Source organism: Equus quagga, chromosome 14 (assembly GCF_021613505.1).
Source record: "Equus quagga isolate Etosha38 chromosome 14, UCLA_HA_Equagga_1.0, whole genome shotgun sequence".
NCBI classification, from domain to species: domain Eukaryota; kingdom Metazoa; phylum Chordata; class Mammalia; order Perissodactyla; family Equidae; genus Equus; species Equus quagga.
In genome coordinates this window covers 50,357,905-50,373,629 of record NC_060280.1, presented here as the reverse complement: position 1 = coordinate 50,373,629, position 15,725 = coordinate 50,357,905, and the positions used below count along the sequence as shown (strand labels likewise).

At 35.5% G+C, this 15,725-nt stretch overlaps 1 protein-coding gene across 1 annotated transcript in view; it reads right to left on the bottom strand.

The window, feature by feature from the left end:
- The window catches only part of CNTN5 (contactin 5), a 488,151-nt gene that overhangs the window by 344,080 nt on the left and 128,346 nt on the right, over positions 1 to 15,725 (bottom strand). The window contains exon 5 of the mRNA XM_046638244.1: positions 3,125 to 3,220. Within this exon, the coding sequence (XP_046494200.1) occupies positions 3,125 to 3,220 (96 nt within the window). The remainder of the gene's footprint in view (positions 1 to 3,124; positions 3,221 to 15,725) is intronic.

Below are 15,725 nucleotides of genomic sequence, written 5' to 3'. Positions count from 1 at the left end.
CAAATTAGTTTTAAACCAAATGGCTTCTTCATATACCACAGTATATTAACTTCTCTTATTGCTTTTCATTTCTTCATCAGAAGGAAGAAGACAGAATGTTGTAAGGGACCTACTGAAATTACCAAATATTAAGACTGGAGTAGTACTGAAGAAATTGATAGTAACCCAGGAGGTAAAATCTTCAGGAAATGAAGGGAAATGAGCTGGAAGGGTGTAAATCTTTCTAATAAGGAAGTGTAGAGTATGATGGCTTAAAATTCAAAACTAAGTGTTTGTAAGGAAGAAGAAGGGAGAATGGGCAATGAGGAGAAAGGAGGATATGTGTTGCAATCTCACTTTCAGTGACACCCACAATTTGAGAGACTAACCAGCTGTAACTTTAACAGACTACAGGGGAAGTCATGTCTTCCTGGGGAATTTGGATTTCAGTTGGAGCCAGAACATAAAAAGAATGTCAACAAAAAAGCTAAAGATATATAAGATTTGGCTGACCAGGGGGTAACTACCACCTGTAAGTGTTAGGCATTGGCCTGGATGTTGAGCTATTCTTGTTATTTTGGGCTATGCACGTGTCCTCTAAAACTTTATGGTGCTAACACTAATGTTTAAGTGGATCGTTTGACATAACACACCAAAATGAGTACCTAGTACAATATATCCTCTCCCACAATCTTAAATTCTATAATCAGTCTGATATTTCTTATGACACATATACAATAGCAACATTTCACTATACTCCTATTGATCTCAATCAGAGATCACATTTTCATTTATTTAATCAATTATTAATACATATTCTTATCTCATGCTTACCACATATGCAATTCACTATATTATTTTTTCGCATTAGAAATCTTCTCTATATAGTTTTATCTGCCAATTGGATAATTTGCCTGTGTGTAATCTTGCAGTTTTGCTTCCTATATCATCCTCTCCCATTTCACTTTTTTTACACATATTCCAACACCCTTGCAATATAGATTATATGTCAGAAAATCTTGCTTTTTTCCCCCATAGGTCACTTCATGTTGTTAAGTTCTGTCAGTCTGATGATGAACACTTTCATCCTCTACAGAGCCTGTTGCTTTCACCTCATCTTCTTTTTTTTTTTTTGGGGATGATTAGCCCTGAGCTAACATCTGCCAACAATCTTCCTCTTTTTGCTGAGGAATACTGGCCCTGAGCTAACATCCATGCCCATCTTCCTTTATTTTATGTGGGACGCCTACCACAGCGTGGCTTGAAAAGCTGTGCCTAGGTCTGCATCTGGGATCCAAATCCGTGAGCCCCGGGTCACTGAAGCAGAACGTGTGAACTTAACCACTGCGCCACTGGGCCAGCCCCCTCCTTCTTCTTTTTCTCTCGAACAGTTATTCATCTAACACTGCTCTTCAAACTTTCTAATAACACAATGTTCCACATAACATATATTAATGCTATATGATTCTCCTAAACCTACTAATTTTTTTTGTCTTATCCATAAAAATAAAGTTAAAACACATACTCTCTTGATACAATCTAAAGCTGTAATCACATGCAAGTAAGACTAGATATATAGCCAGCCCTGAATATCTAGTGGTTAAAATTTGGCTCTCTCACCACCACAGCCTGGTTTTGTTTCCTTGTTAGGAAATCACAACACCTGTTTGTCAGTCGTCATACTGTGGCAGCTTTGTGATTCTGAAAGCTACGCCACTGGTATTTCTAATGCCAGCAGGGTCACTCATGGTGGACAGGTTTCAGCGGAGCTTCCCGACCAACAGACTAGGAAGAAGAACCTGGCCACCCACTTCTGAAAAAACTCGCCATGAAAACCCTATGAATAGCAGAGGAGCACTGTCTGGTGTAGCGCAGGAAGGTGAGAGGAAGATTTAAAAAGACCTGGCGGGGTTCTGCGCTCTGTACACAGGTTGCTAGGAGTCAAAATTGACTCGATGGCACTTACAAGAAAAGACTAGATATGTTTACTGTAAAGTCCCCAAATTGCTCACGGAAGGATTGGAGTGACTGAACTGACATATAGTAATTAAGTGGGAACTACTTGGAAAATAGTCCTAATAGTGATTATCTGAGTTTCAAAGCAAAATGTTTTCAAAAATATTTTCCTGTTGAAACATAGTTTACTTTTCCTTCAATTTAAAAAAAGTTAAAAGGAGGGTCAGATAAAAGTAAGAAACTTTAAAAAAAATTGATTGAAGTCCTTTTGTAATTTATGATAAGAATTATCTATGGTAGAACAAAACTGACCTCCATGCCTTCACTATTAATACAACCTAGTAACAAATATGGCTTTCACACTAAACAAAGAAGAAAAATTGATCGAGGTACCAGGATCCTGAATTCTGTTTCCAGTTGGTAACTTTGAGGTCTTTGTTATTTCTGAGATAGAAATAGACATTTGATTCTTTCTCTCTCTCTTTAACTGATACTGGCTACTCTTAAATCATATTATAGACAATCTGATCTGAGGTACTCATCTCAAATGATAGGACTCAAACGAAGTGAGTATAATTAACTGAGAGCTGGCAAAAGGGAATATAATTAATCTGAGCACAGTTTACTATTCTGTTACTTCAAACCTCATGAAGTACTTACCTATTACTATGACTTTTACAAACAAGAGCTCAAGTAGCCAAAAAATAGTAAGTAAATTATAGTTCTGTTTGAAACTCGAAAAAATATTTCTTAGCCGTTTTTGTTCCAGTGTGACAAACACCACCATAAACAATCTAGTTTTTGACTTATCTTCTGAAACAAGATGCACATTGGTATTCAGTTAACTCAACTCTGACACTCCAAATAATTTTGAAAAGTTTTCACTCTCTCTTAGCTTATCACTTTCCTTGTGCTCCATGTAATATATTCCTCACTGGTGGCAGGCAGAGACAGAACCTCAACAGCCAACAATTAGAATGGAAATAAAACAGTCTTATCATAGGAGCTCAGTCTCCTGTCCAATGGCATTTAGAGTATATGATCTTTAATTAGTCATCTGGTACTCTGATACATTTCAAGAAGACCATGCACATTTCACCTGCAATGTTCCCCAGTCAATACACTGTCTAAAAGAATGAGCATATAGTAAAAGAGAGTAGCAGCAATATAGAATGGGATCCTACTGTACCTGGTGAATGAGGCGGAGGAGAGCACATCAGAACAACCCCCTGGCCTTCCCTCACAGAGACTGCACTTCTTGTCCGGCCACTAAAATTTCCCAGATCTGTCAACATAACACAGCATTTAGAGGCAAGGCAAAAAGGAGTTTAAAGAATTACTACTTTTGTAACTTGTACTTACTTTTCTCTCCTTGTCTAGACAAGGTTTCTTTTTATTTGTTAATCAGTGACAGGAGGGCCTTAAAAATAAATCTTTACCATCCAATTTTAAATTCCACGATTTTCAGGTTATATGCACACTCTTTATTTCTATTTATAGTGCATACAAGTTGCCAGTGTAGGAAGGAATTAGACAATACACTTAAAACACATGAAATAGTTCTTTTATTTCTTTGTAATATTTCCTATGTATTGATTTTTTCTACTACCAATAAAACCCATTCATGCATAGTGAAACAAGAAATAGAAGTGGTTAGAGGTGCCTAGTGTCTAACCTGCTGCCTCTTTATATGTCATGCAAGGAATAGTGGGTAAAAACAAGCATGAATTTACCAGATTAGCAAGACCTGTGTGTTCTAGCAAAATATAATGAGGATATGAAATGTTCTTTTTCTATGAATGTGGGTGAAAAAGTCACGTTACTTTCATTTTATAGAAGCCTAGAATGGCCTGTACGAATTAATTGCATTAATCCATTTTGACTATTCTGGAGTGTTCTAACTAACAAAACACTCACTGACACATATGAAGGATTATAGCATCAGTTGGGGTTCAATTGTCTTCACTTAAATTATGTTGCATTTGCACAATTTGAAAATACTTTCCTGAAAATAAAGTGGTCCAGAAAAGAATGATGTGCATTATTTGTATTTCTATTATTGTTTGTTAATCTATTCATAGCTCAGTACATATGTCTCTTTCCCCTTTCTTGGGCTACATTGATCAAAGACATGATTTTTAGAATAGTTTCTTGGAAATGATAAGACTTGAATATTTTTATAAATAAATGTTGTCCCAGAATTCTCATTCTGTAGTCATGTTCCTATGGTGAGAAATGCTTCTTTAAAATGTTCTGCCTTTCCTTCCATTATTCACCAATTGTAAAAGAGATCTTTTGAAACTTCTCATTATTTCATGCTAAAATAGTATATTTGATACTAATACAATGTAGATCCTTAAATTTAATGTTTGTTAATCTGACAAACGATGAAAGTAAGCAGTCCAGAAACCATACTGAATGGATATGAAGGAGATAAATCATTAACTTTAACATATGAAGAGGGATCCTATACCTTTCTTTTTTGAGAGATGGGTAACAATTTACTTATTTGCTAAATTTACAATCAAATTTTCTTAAATACATTCAGAATCATAAAGGACTAATAAACAGTGAAAGCATAATGCCAAATAAATAGTCAGGGAGATATTTGTTATTGAAGAAAGTGTTTAGAATTTTACCCATAATTTTGTGATTCATATAAATAGTTAAACATTTCACAAAGTGGCAAGATAAAAGAGAAAGAATTGTTCTAATTCCACTTTTTTTGGTGGTTTGAAAATATATACACTAACTTTTAGTAAAAATCAAGTTCATTCACTTTCAACTATAAATGAGTCACAGCTTTAAATTTGTATGCATTGGTCCTTAGGGATAGAATCTGTGTTTTTTTCCAACAAGTGGTCTCGATATGAAAACAAAGCTTAGCAGGTTTCTAATTTGACTTCCCTTGACTCCGCCAGAAACACAGCACAGGAACCACACAGTGAGACAGTGGTGCCATAGGGCTGGAGTATCTCCTTAGGGATTATGGTTTTACTTTCCTCTTTTCATCCGCATTGAGTTTATAAACTCTGGAAGGCTATTTGGATATCAATCTATTTTAACTGAATTTCTTACACGGTTTCTGAAAAGTATGTATGTAGCTTCCAATACATTTACTACAAATTTATATTATGCTTATTATGACTTTTCAAATCAACCTAGTGTAGTTAAAGGAATATTTTAGTAGAAAACAGTCCTAAATTAATGTCTATTTCTGAGAAATTGAAGTACAAGTAGGGCCTAGAAATTAGAAACAAAAAATAAAAGAAAATTATAGAATATTATGACCTGAATTGTGTTTGGAGATCACAATGACCCAAAATATAACACTTGGCTGTAATTGCTTTATTTTGTATCAGTTGTTAATACAGGTACAATTCAATATCTCCTCATGGAATTGTCTCTGTGTCATTATTTCCCGGGAACTATAGCACCAGCAGTAAATGGATTTTTTTCAACTGTGAATAGATTGGATCTTTTTCTTTCATAAAGACGTATAGAGAAATACTAAAAAAAAGCCTGCACTTTCATGGAGTGAACTTTTCTCACTTAAATCCTTCCTCCTAGAAAAAAAGTGAAACATTATTATTTATAATGTAAAAGTGGTCCTGTGTCACATAAGATTCTGATTGATCTGAGGCAGAACGAGTTATGTGAAAAAGTTCTCGGTTGGAGTGGGGACGGCAGCTAGAGACTAGTCTGAGTAAAAATACAGCTGTTGTTTTTATCTCATTGTAAACAGAAAGCAGTTTCTTTGGAGGTACTCATCAGAGAACTTAGTCTGAGTGCTTATCACATTATTTTAATAGATTATACATTCTATATAGCAAGGAGAGAAACGAAGAAAAATAACAAGAAGTTTAATGGAAGAGGTTTTGATTATTTTATTGCCATGTACACAAGGTAAGAAATACGTGTTTATGTGTTCTATTTTTGACCTTTAAGGGAAAAAATGAGTAAAACTAAAACTCTTAATGCAATCACTCCAAAATTCAGGTGGAAATTATGAACTGAAATCAATCTCTTTCTGGACTTCCTATAAAGCACATGGACAAATAGACAAATAATAGACTGGAGGAGAAAGTTTGTGGTCAAGGATCACAGGGCCTCAGACCTTGTATTTTCTCTGACCCCCTCTTTTTGTGAAGAAGATTGGTCCTGAGCTAACATCTGTTAAGGACATTTTGGCATGGACCAAATGTCTGATGGACGTTTACGACAGGACCAAATGTCCTGCAAGGCCAGTACATACTATGTGTATTTGCCAGGTAGCACTTCATGATATTTCCCTAAAGGTGAGCTACAAACACATGCACACCAACACACACACACACACGCACGCACATACTTTGGGTTGTTTCCTTCCTCCCTTCCTTCCCTCCTTCCTCCAGCCTGTCTGCCTGCCTTCCTGCCTTTCTGACTTCCTTCTTTTCTTTTCTTCCCTTCATTATTGCACAAAAGATTTGAGGCAGCTTTAAAATGTATATGTATATATTGCAAAACGATAAAACAGGTAGTTGACAAATTCCAAGTGAAGGTAAAATGAGTATGTAAGATTCCTTTGGGGTAAGATAAGCGCTTAAGACTATATGTTGTATACTTTTGTAAATTATTGGAAGTTGGCCATAAATTTGACTCTAAACTTGAGGGCCAAAACAAAGATGGATATGTTTCCAGTCTTAGAATTCATGGTTATTATAAGATCAGAACATTCCAGTAACTCAGGAGAAGTACAGTGTTATGAGATACCAAGGTCCAAGAGGGATTTCTCCTGCAAGACTTCATAAAGATCACTGTGGGTTGGAGGCCAGCCTGGTGGCACAGTGGTTAAGTGCACACATTCCGCTTCGGTGGCCCTGGGTTCACCTGTTCAGATCCTGGGTGCGGACATGGCACTGCTTGGCAAGCCATGCTGTGGTAGGTATCCCACATATAAAGTAGAGGAAGATGGGCACAGATGTTAGCTCAGAGCCAATCTTCCTCAGCAAAAAGAGGAGGATTGGCAGCAATTAGCTCAGGGCTAATCTTCCTCAAAAAAAAAAAATCACTCTGGGTGGTATAGTGGGCTGAACAACCTTGCAAACAAATTAGGAAGGTTTTTCACCCACTGAGAGCTCTTAAGTAGCTATAGTGTGAGTTACACACAAACACACACAAATGAAAAATTATTTCAAAAACAATTCCCTAGAAAGGTGAATTATTTTAAAGCGTTGAAGAGAGAGAGGTGGCAGGAAACTGGCAAGTAAAAAAGTATAGAAGAGGTTCTAGACACTGACCTTATGATCTCATGTATGTTAGATACATAGATTGGTTAGTTATTGGGAGTGCTGAGGGAAAGGCTCAAGGCAAGAGCATAAATTTTACACAAATAGGAATGAAGTGCTGAGGTTCACCTGTCTCCCAGGCTTTAATTCCCTAGTCTTAAATCTGTTGTGAATAGGTGGCAATGTTCGGCTTCTGGGAGCTGTGTTTAGAAGGAACGGCAGTGGAGTGCTCATTTTGAATTGCACTTGCTTGTACATTCCTCCCATAGGTGGTGCCAGTAAGCGTGAGAGTGTCAATGCTCCAGGCCTTCTCAATTAATTCTCTAATGTTAAAAGTGCTGTGAATACAGAAATAATTCCTTATGAATTCTAAGTTTCGTAAAATGGAGTTTGAATTTTTACAGAAAGTAAAACCATTGAAAAAAGCAAAACACTTTAGACTAGGTGCCAGCCACTCGAGTTTCATTATTCACTGATGTTTGGGTATCAGATTCATATGTAAGACTGTGAGACTGAGGAACTAAGATGGTGACTCTTTCTGAAGAGCCTTATGGTTTTAACTTTTACAATTTCTATGGAAATGACAACTAGGTTTTCTAATATTGACTTGGTATTTGATGCCTCACTTGCAAGGTGATTGCATATTGAAAACTTTTACCAGTTTTATTTGTTGTTGTTACCGTTGTTCCTGTTATTATCATCAGGATTATTGTCCCATTTACATATCTTGTAATAAAAATTGGTCAGATCTCATTCAGAAGCTATCTTTGACATTCTAAAAATTAAAAAAATAAAAAGGACATGGATGAATAATAATAACGCTAGCTACTAGCATACCTACACTATGCCAGGCATCTTGGAAATTAAATATTAACTTCTCTGTTTTAAAGATTACCAAATGTACATGAAAAGCAAATAAAAACTTGACTATAGTCACACAGTTAATAAATAGTGAGTTGGCAAATCAAACTCAATGTATTTGTTTTAAAAAAAATGTATTAGGACAAAAGCAGTTCAGCATTTGGAAGTTAGACAAAGTTGGTTTTAGGAATTCAGAAATAATCTTCATAAGGATCTCTTATTAAAAATCATTTTCTGTCAGATGAAAGGCATAGAGATGAGAAAATTAGGGAATAATGGAAAAATAATTCATACATTTATTTTGGGAGAGAATTAAACGAGTATTTTTCAATACATAGCCATTTGTCTGCATGTAAAGGCTTCCATAAGACACTCTACAAAAGCAAGATTCTTGATAATAATACTTTTTTTTAGGAAGATTAGCCCTGAGCTAACATCTGCTGCCAATCCACCTCTTTTTGCTGAGGAAGACTGGCCCTGACCTAACATCCACGCCCATCTTCCTCTACTTTATACGTGGGACGCCTGCCACAGCATGGCTTGCCAAGTGGTGCCATGTCCACACCCGGGATCCGAACCAGCGAACCCCTGGCCGCCAAAGTGGAACGTGTGCACTTAACTGCTGCGCCATGGGGCTGGCCGCAATAATAATACTTTTTAAAATAAAAATTTGATTGTTGAATGGTACCTTGACTGAAAGTCATAGAAATCTGAAGCTTCCCGGTGTTTTATTGACAAGCGTGATCTCATGATCCTGTGATCAACTCGTAAGCAAATGAGGCAGGGCTTATTACCCTACTTACTGATGAGGCCATTCAGGAACGCCAGTTCACTGAGGTTAAGTAATGAGAGTAAAAACTCCAAGCCAGTAAGGATTCAAGCCTTCAAGATGATGAGTTCAGTTTTGGAACTAACATGTTTTTAATCTAGAGTTATTCTGATACTCTTAATTTAGAATGTTCCAATCGATGTTGTTATTTCTTTAGACATTTCCTATTATATCACATAATGTTCCAATTCTTTAAAATATTTGTTATAAGTCCTCTGTGAATGGGGCATCATATGACCTTTTAAAAATGTTAATTATTTAATAAAATTAGTCTTTTGAGAACATCAGTTGAGCTAATCAGAGGTATCTCAAAAATACACATCTATTACACGAAGATGAGAATTGAATTGAGATACAGCTGGAGATGTGGTGAGGTAAATCTACAAGAGATAATGACAAGTTATAATGAAACTTTCTTCGTCTTCCTTTTTTCTTTGGCTATATTCAACAGGTCAGATGAGTAATCTCTTGCTATGGCTTACCATTTTTCACTTTCAACATTATCATTCAGCCAAAAGGTTCACTGATTAAGAGGAAACCAAAGAACACCAATGTATGTTTGCCTTGAAAGAGACAATTTTAACTACACTATAAGTAAAACAGTAAATTATAATTGCTTTTGTAAAAAGATAAATTATCCAAAGAGTGTCATAAAAACTTTTTGATCTTAGGTCTCTTCGTTGGTATCTTGACATGTGTTACAAAGAGCTACTTCAGCTGCAAATAATATATATGATGAAATAATCTCAAATGTGAAAGTTGTATATAATTTTGTGTAACTAATGTGATGATCATCTATGAACCCCGGCAGAGGTTCTATATGTTTGACTTAACTTTCTCTACTCTAGATAAGCAACTACATAAATAATCCTTATTTGCATGCTTCTAAACTCAGATTTTTTTTCCAAACTCAGATCAATCTTAATTCATTAAAAGTCTCAGGAAATTGTAAGGCTGAACATTGGAAATAAAAATACAATAGAAATAACAGAACATTTATAGAGATTTTGAGAATTATAGACCCATAGAGATGGGAGAAGGATGTGACTTAGTAAAACCAGTAAGTCATTTAGTACATCGATTCCTAAAACTCATAGATATGTTTATTGTCTCTCAAGCTTTTGGGCCTAACTATCCTCTTCAGCTGTTTTACATTTTATAATATTTCATTACATAATTACTTCCTTGCCCACAACCATGACTCCTTACTCTTTTCTCCCTCCATTTTACTCACCTGGTACAACTTCAACCTTGGTTAAATTGAACTGTCTACCTATTCTGTTCTGGGAAAGGGAATGTGGATGGAGAAGAACATCAACAATGTTGACTAGTTTTGTTCTAAACTAATTACTGTGAACCTCAGGCAGGCCCTTAGTGCTGCCTGGTAATCCCGGTACATTTGTAGAGTCCATTCTCTCTCAATCCTCTAGACAATACCTTTATTTCTACTCTCTTTCAAAACAACCTCCTGCCCCTTCCTCTACTTCTTCTCTCCTACGTCCTGGAGAAAATAGAAGTAATCTAAAAACCACTTGTATACTTTCCACCTATGGGAGACATCGCAGTGGATGTCCCAGATTCCCCTTCAGTGAAGGACTTGTCCCAGCTGTTGGGAATTCTACTGACAGACAGCTTTCAGCTCTCAGCCCCTTCAGGGACTGCTTTTGCTACAGAATGTCAGCTCACCCAAGGTTATATCCCTTCTTTGGGTAGCACACAGTCAACAATTGCTTAATCAGTAAATATGATGACCCAATCACCTCAGCCCAACTCCAGACAACACTGACAAGCCATTCTAGCCTTAGAGATCCTCCTTGGTGTCAGCTGGGGCTGTTGTTGGGTCGGTATCACAGCTCAAATTATTCCTCCACCCTTCTAGTAAGTGGATTCCAAGGGCACTTTTTAATAACCATCATCACTAAACTCCATCTCACCGAGTCTATTTCCCAAAGAAATCAACCTGTAACACTACCACAATAACTATCAACTTATCTGTATGTATATTGTCTTCCATCCTCTTATCATAAATGAACTATTTATGATCCAAAGCCCCACCTTTCCCTCCTGTTATGTGAATAGCATTCAAATATAGTGATATTTCTCCAAAGTTTAAAATAAAAAAAGAGGAAGAAAAAATGTAGTTTTTTGAACCCATTTTTCTCTGTATCAAGCCATTTTTGTTGCCCTTTGCAAAAAAACTCTCATTCTTTCTTAAGCCTCTCAAATCAGGCTGTTTCCTTACCACTGCCCAAAATGCTACTCTGAAAGTAAGCAATGAACTCACATTGTTAAATTTATCGATCAATTCTTTAACTACTTGACCTATAATCAGTTTTTGATAGAGTTGATCACACCCTTCTTCTGAAAACAATTTCTTCACTTGGATTTCTCCTCTTTCACTGTGCCCTCCTCTTCACTTTCATTAGCTTATTCTTCCTCGTCTCCTCAGTATCTAAACATTTTAGGGCCCAAGATTAGACTATTGACCTATCCATTTCTCAAGCCACACCATTCCCAAGGCTTTCTTTTCTAGCCCTTGTGCTTAAAAATCATGTCTACACTGAGGGATTACCAAATTTATTCCTGCCTGGACACCTCCCTTGAATGGCAATGAGCATGTGCACACACACACACACACACACACACACACACACACAGAGTTTACTTGACATTTCCATTTGGACGTCTAATAGGCAATGCAAACATGACATTTCCTAATGGGACTCTCATTTCCACCTGCCAACATACCATTGCCAAAATATTTCCCATCAGAATAAACAATCATCCCATTCTTCCAGTTATTAAGACAAAATGCAAAAACCATATGTGATTCCCGTATGTCTCTCACACTCCACATAATATTCATGAGCAAATCCTATTGATACTACTTTATAATGTTTCTAGAATCCAACAATACCTAACCTTCTCTACAGCTTTCATTCAGGCATCTCTCACCTTGATTTTTGTGATATCCCCCTACTGGTGTCCCTACTTCTTCCCTTGCTCTCTTTCAGTCTATTATCAGCACAGCAGCCAGAGTTGGTTCCTTAAAATGAAGTGAGATCCTATGCCCTAAATGCCTTTCTATCTTACTCAGAGGAAAAGTCAAACTACATGCAATAGCCTACAGGCCCTAAATCATGTAGATTTTGTTGCCTCTTTGATATCATCTCCTACCGTATTTATCTTCCCTCCCTCCATTCTAGCACTCTAGCTTCCTGGCTTTTTATTAAACTTACCAAAATGTTGTCCTGCCTTTGTACTTGCTGCTGCTTCCAACTATAACGCTTCCCCCAACCCTGGATATAATCATGGGTGTCACCTTTACCTCTTTTAGGTCTTTATTTGAATGTCATCTCCATGGAGAAATCTTCCCTGGAAATCTTATCAAAACGTGCGACCCCATCACTGTCTACACATTCCTTATCCCCTCCACCCTAACTGCCTTTTCTCTTTGATATTTATCTTCCACCAAACTATTATTTATTTGTCTTGTCTATTGTGTCCCCTGTACATAGAATTTACAGCCTAGGAGAACAGGGATTTGGGTTTGGTATGTACTTTGCAATAGTCCCAGACCTTGCCCTAGCTGTTCTCTCTGCCTAGAATACTCTTCCTCCTGGCTATTTGCCTGGATCTCTCTAACTCTGTGGAAGTCTCTGCTGGAGTGTTGCCTTTGCAAAGAGGACTTCCTTGATCAGTAGATTCTTCTTTTCCATTCTCCCAATTTTTCTTCTCTTTATTCTGATTCCTTTTCTATCATAACATTTATTACCACCTGACACATTATATTATGGGTTTTAAAATGTACTATCTTCCCCAGCGTATTAGAATGTAATCTTCTAGAAAACAGACACTATTTTGTCACTACTTAAAATAACGGTTAGTCCATTATTCTATAGTACCTAATAAATAATCAACAAATAAGTAATTGAATCAATAAAACAACTGCGTAGTTATCTTTATCGTTTATTTATTCTTGAGGAATTTGAGCTTTGGAATTTCTAAATGTTGAGATATTTTCCAAGTATTATGCCATTATATCTTATAAAAATTATAATCCTATGAGATCCAATATTCCCAGTAAATACTGTGCCTGACAGATGACACTGAAACATATATGCATTATAATGCTATTTCCAGAGCAGAATTTTCACTCAAGATTAATTATTTTAATAGTAAAAAGGTCATGTGTATAACATTTCAATCTTTAGCTGAGATGGAAGGTGGATGATAGGTAAATTTTTAGAAAAGGAATTTCTTTTTGTTAGTGGTATAATAATTCCAAAAATGTTAAGGTTTCCAGATGCAAGTAATTGTAATACTTTTTATGACATCTGAATATATTGCAGCAAAACCTCTCATGAAAAGCAGTCTACACAACCAAATTGTGAAAATTATTCTTACTATAGTTGATTAAAAAAGAAAAAATGTTCTGAAGAATAGATATTCAATAATTTGCTTGAAATTATTTTAACAGAAATATTGTACTTCCATAGCTTGCTTAAATATTAACTATTTATTTTATTAACTAAACATTGAATCAATATTATACTTAAAATATTGCTATAAAAAATAAGGGCTTTGAAGGCAAAAGATCTAGTTTCAAATTCTAGTGTCATTATTTATTAACAGTTGCCTTGGGCAGATTATTTTGCTTCACTACGCTGTGCTTCCTAATTATACATGTGATGTAAGATTACTGTGAAAATTTCCATGACATATAAAAATATCTTACCCACATAACTGGCCAACAATAAGCTTTCGATAAATATTATTTTCCTCTAAAAATTTCAGAGAGATGTATCTTATCAACTTCTAATTAGACACCTAAATAATTTTCATTTTTTTCTAAACATTTTGAGTATACAGAATGAAAGATTCTCAAATTGTAATCTTTAGGGACCATCTACAAGGTTATACAAATTAAGGGACGATATAAAACTCATTAAATGAAAGAGGCAGCTGAGTGTAGCCAGAATAAGCAGAGTGGCAAACTTAGACAAGCTGCTTCACCTCTTGCGTTTCAGCTTCCTTATGTGTAAAATGAAGATCAAGAAATTTATCTCATAGAGTATTTGTAAGACTTGATAATGTATGTACAGCAGTTAGTACAACACATGGCACAACATAATAATGGAAGCAATTATTATCCTCGATACTATTAATGTTCTAAAAAACATTGCTGTGAAAATCATGAGACACTGTTCTAATCTTAACTCTTCTACTAGTTAGTTATGCAATTTTTGGCAAAAATTTAACCTTCCTGTGTTTGCTTCCTCATCTACAAGTGAGGAATTTGGGTCGCTCTAGAGAAACAAACCCACATGCCTGTGGAGTTGCAAGTATAACAGTCATGGCGGGAACTAAGGTAAGTTGGAAATTATGTCTCACACGAAGACATTTACATCTGTTTTAGTAAACACTGTACAGACCAAAGGAAACACTTGTTTCTAACTTCAAGCTAGCATTCGGAATCTATTTTTAATGTGTAATTGTGTATTACCTATCATTAGAACTTATTTCAATCTGTAAGCATATTTATAAAATAAATATGCATACAAAATAAAAATATATATATGAAAGAATATTCCTAATTCCCATACTACAATGAGTAGCAAATGAAACAGATTATATACTTTGTACATACGTTTTGACAATTAACTTGATAAACTGAAATAGGAAAACATTGTTATCAGCATGAGAATGTACGCCGTTCATTTACAAAGTTAAATTTTTTGTGCAGTTTTGTGATGATTGATCTAAAGAAAAGTAACATAAAAAAGCTTGCTGAAATAAATATTCTCCTATTATAATTGAGAAAATGTGTCATACTTATCTTCTAAATTATATGTTAGGAAACTTTACATTCAAGTCAAAATAAGTTGTCTTTTAAAGCCTTTTAAGTAGTCTGACACGTAACAGATAACATGTATATTAAAATAAAGTATATAGTATTTTTAATGTTATATTATAATTTTTAATGTTATATAATATAATTTTCAATGTTATATAACATATTATATATATATATATATATATATATACACACATATATACACACACATGTATATATGCTGCTCCAATCTTTGAAGTGTAGCCGATAAGAACAAGAGGGATTATCCAAAGGTTACATCTTTTGGGAAGTGATGGGCCACTGGACATCCTGATTTCCTTCTTCATTTGTAGAGTGTAGAGAAGACTAGAATGCAAACAACACCTCCAAGCCACCAGATATTTCTAGGTAGTTTGAAGAACTGTAGGAGAAGTTACTTTGTGTGAACTAAGGGTAGCTCTGTCTAATTTTAAAATTCTAATTTATCTCTATTAATATCTGGAATTTCTGGGACACTAACATATTTTTATAGAGAAACTCCCCTCTGGTGTGTATCTTTCCACCTTCCAAGGCAAATTCAGCTCCACTAGCTCCTACTTAGAATAGCTCCTCTGAATAACACAATTACTTCTTTTCCATACATCTAATGAAAAAATAGAATTAACTGGTGAGAAGATTTTTCAAACAATTTCTTTAACTCTGAGTATAAAATTATGCTTTTGAATCTAAGCACTATAATATTGTAGCAAAGCAATAGGTTTTCCCCTCCCAAATACAACCCAATCCCAAATCGCGTGAGAATGTCTGTATTGGTCTCTTTTGAGTTTTGCTTGAGTTACACCAGCGCTTTCTGTAATTAATTAACCTGTGTGTTTGAGTGTTTTGCTCTGCCAAATTTGTTTTCAACTGCTGTGTGTATTGCAGAGCACTTAGAACAGTCCTGGCCGCCTGATCGAATACTTTAAGGTGTAAATTGCTTGCTTTCTTGATTCCCTTA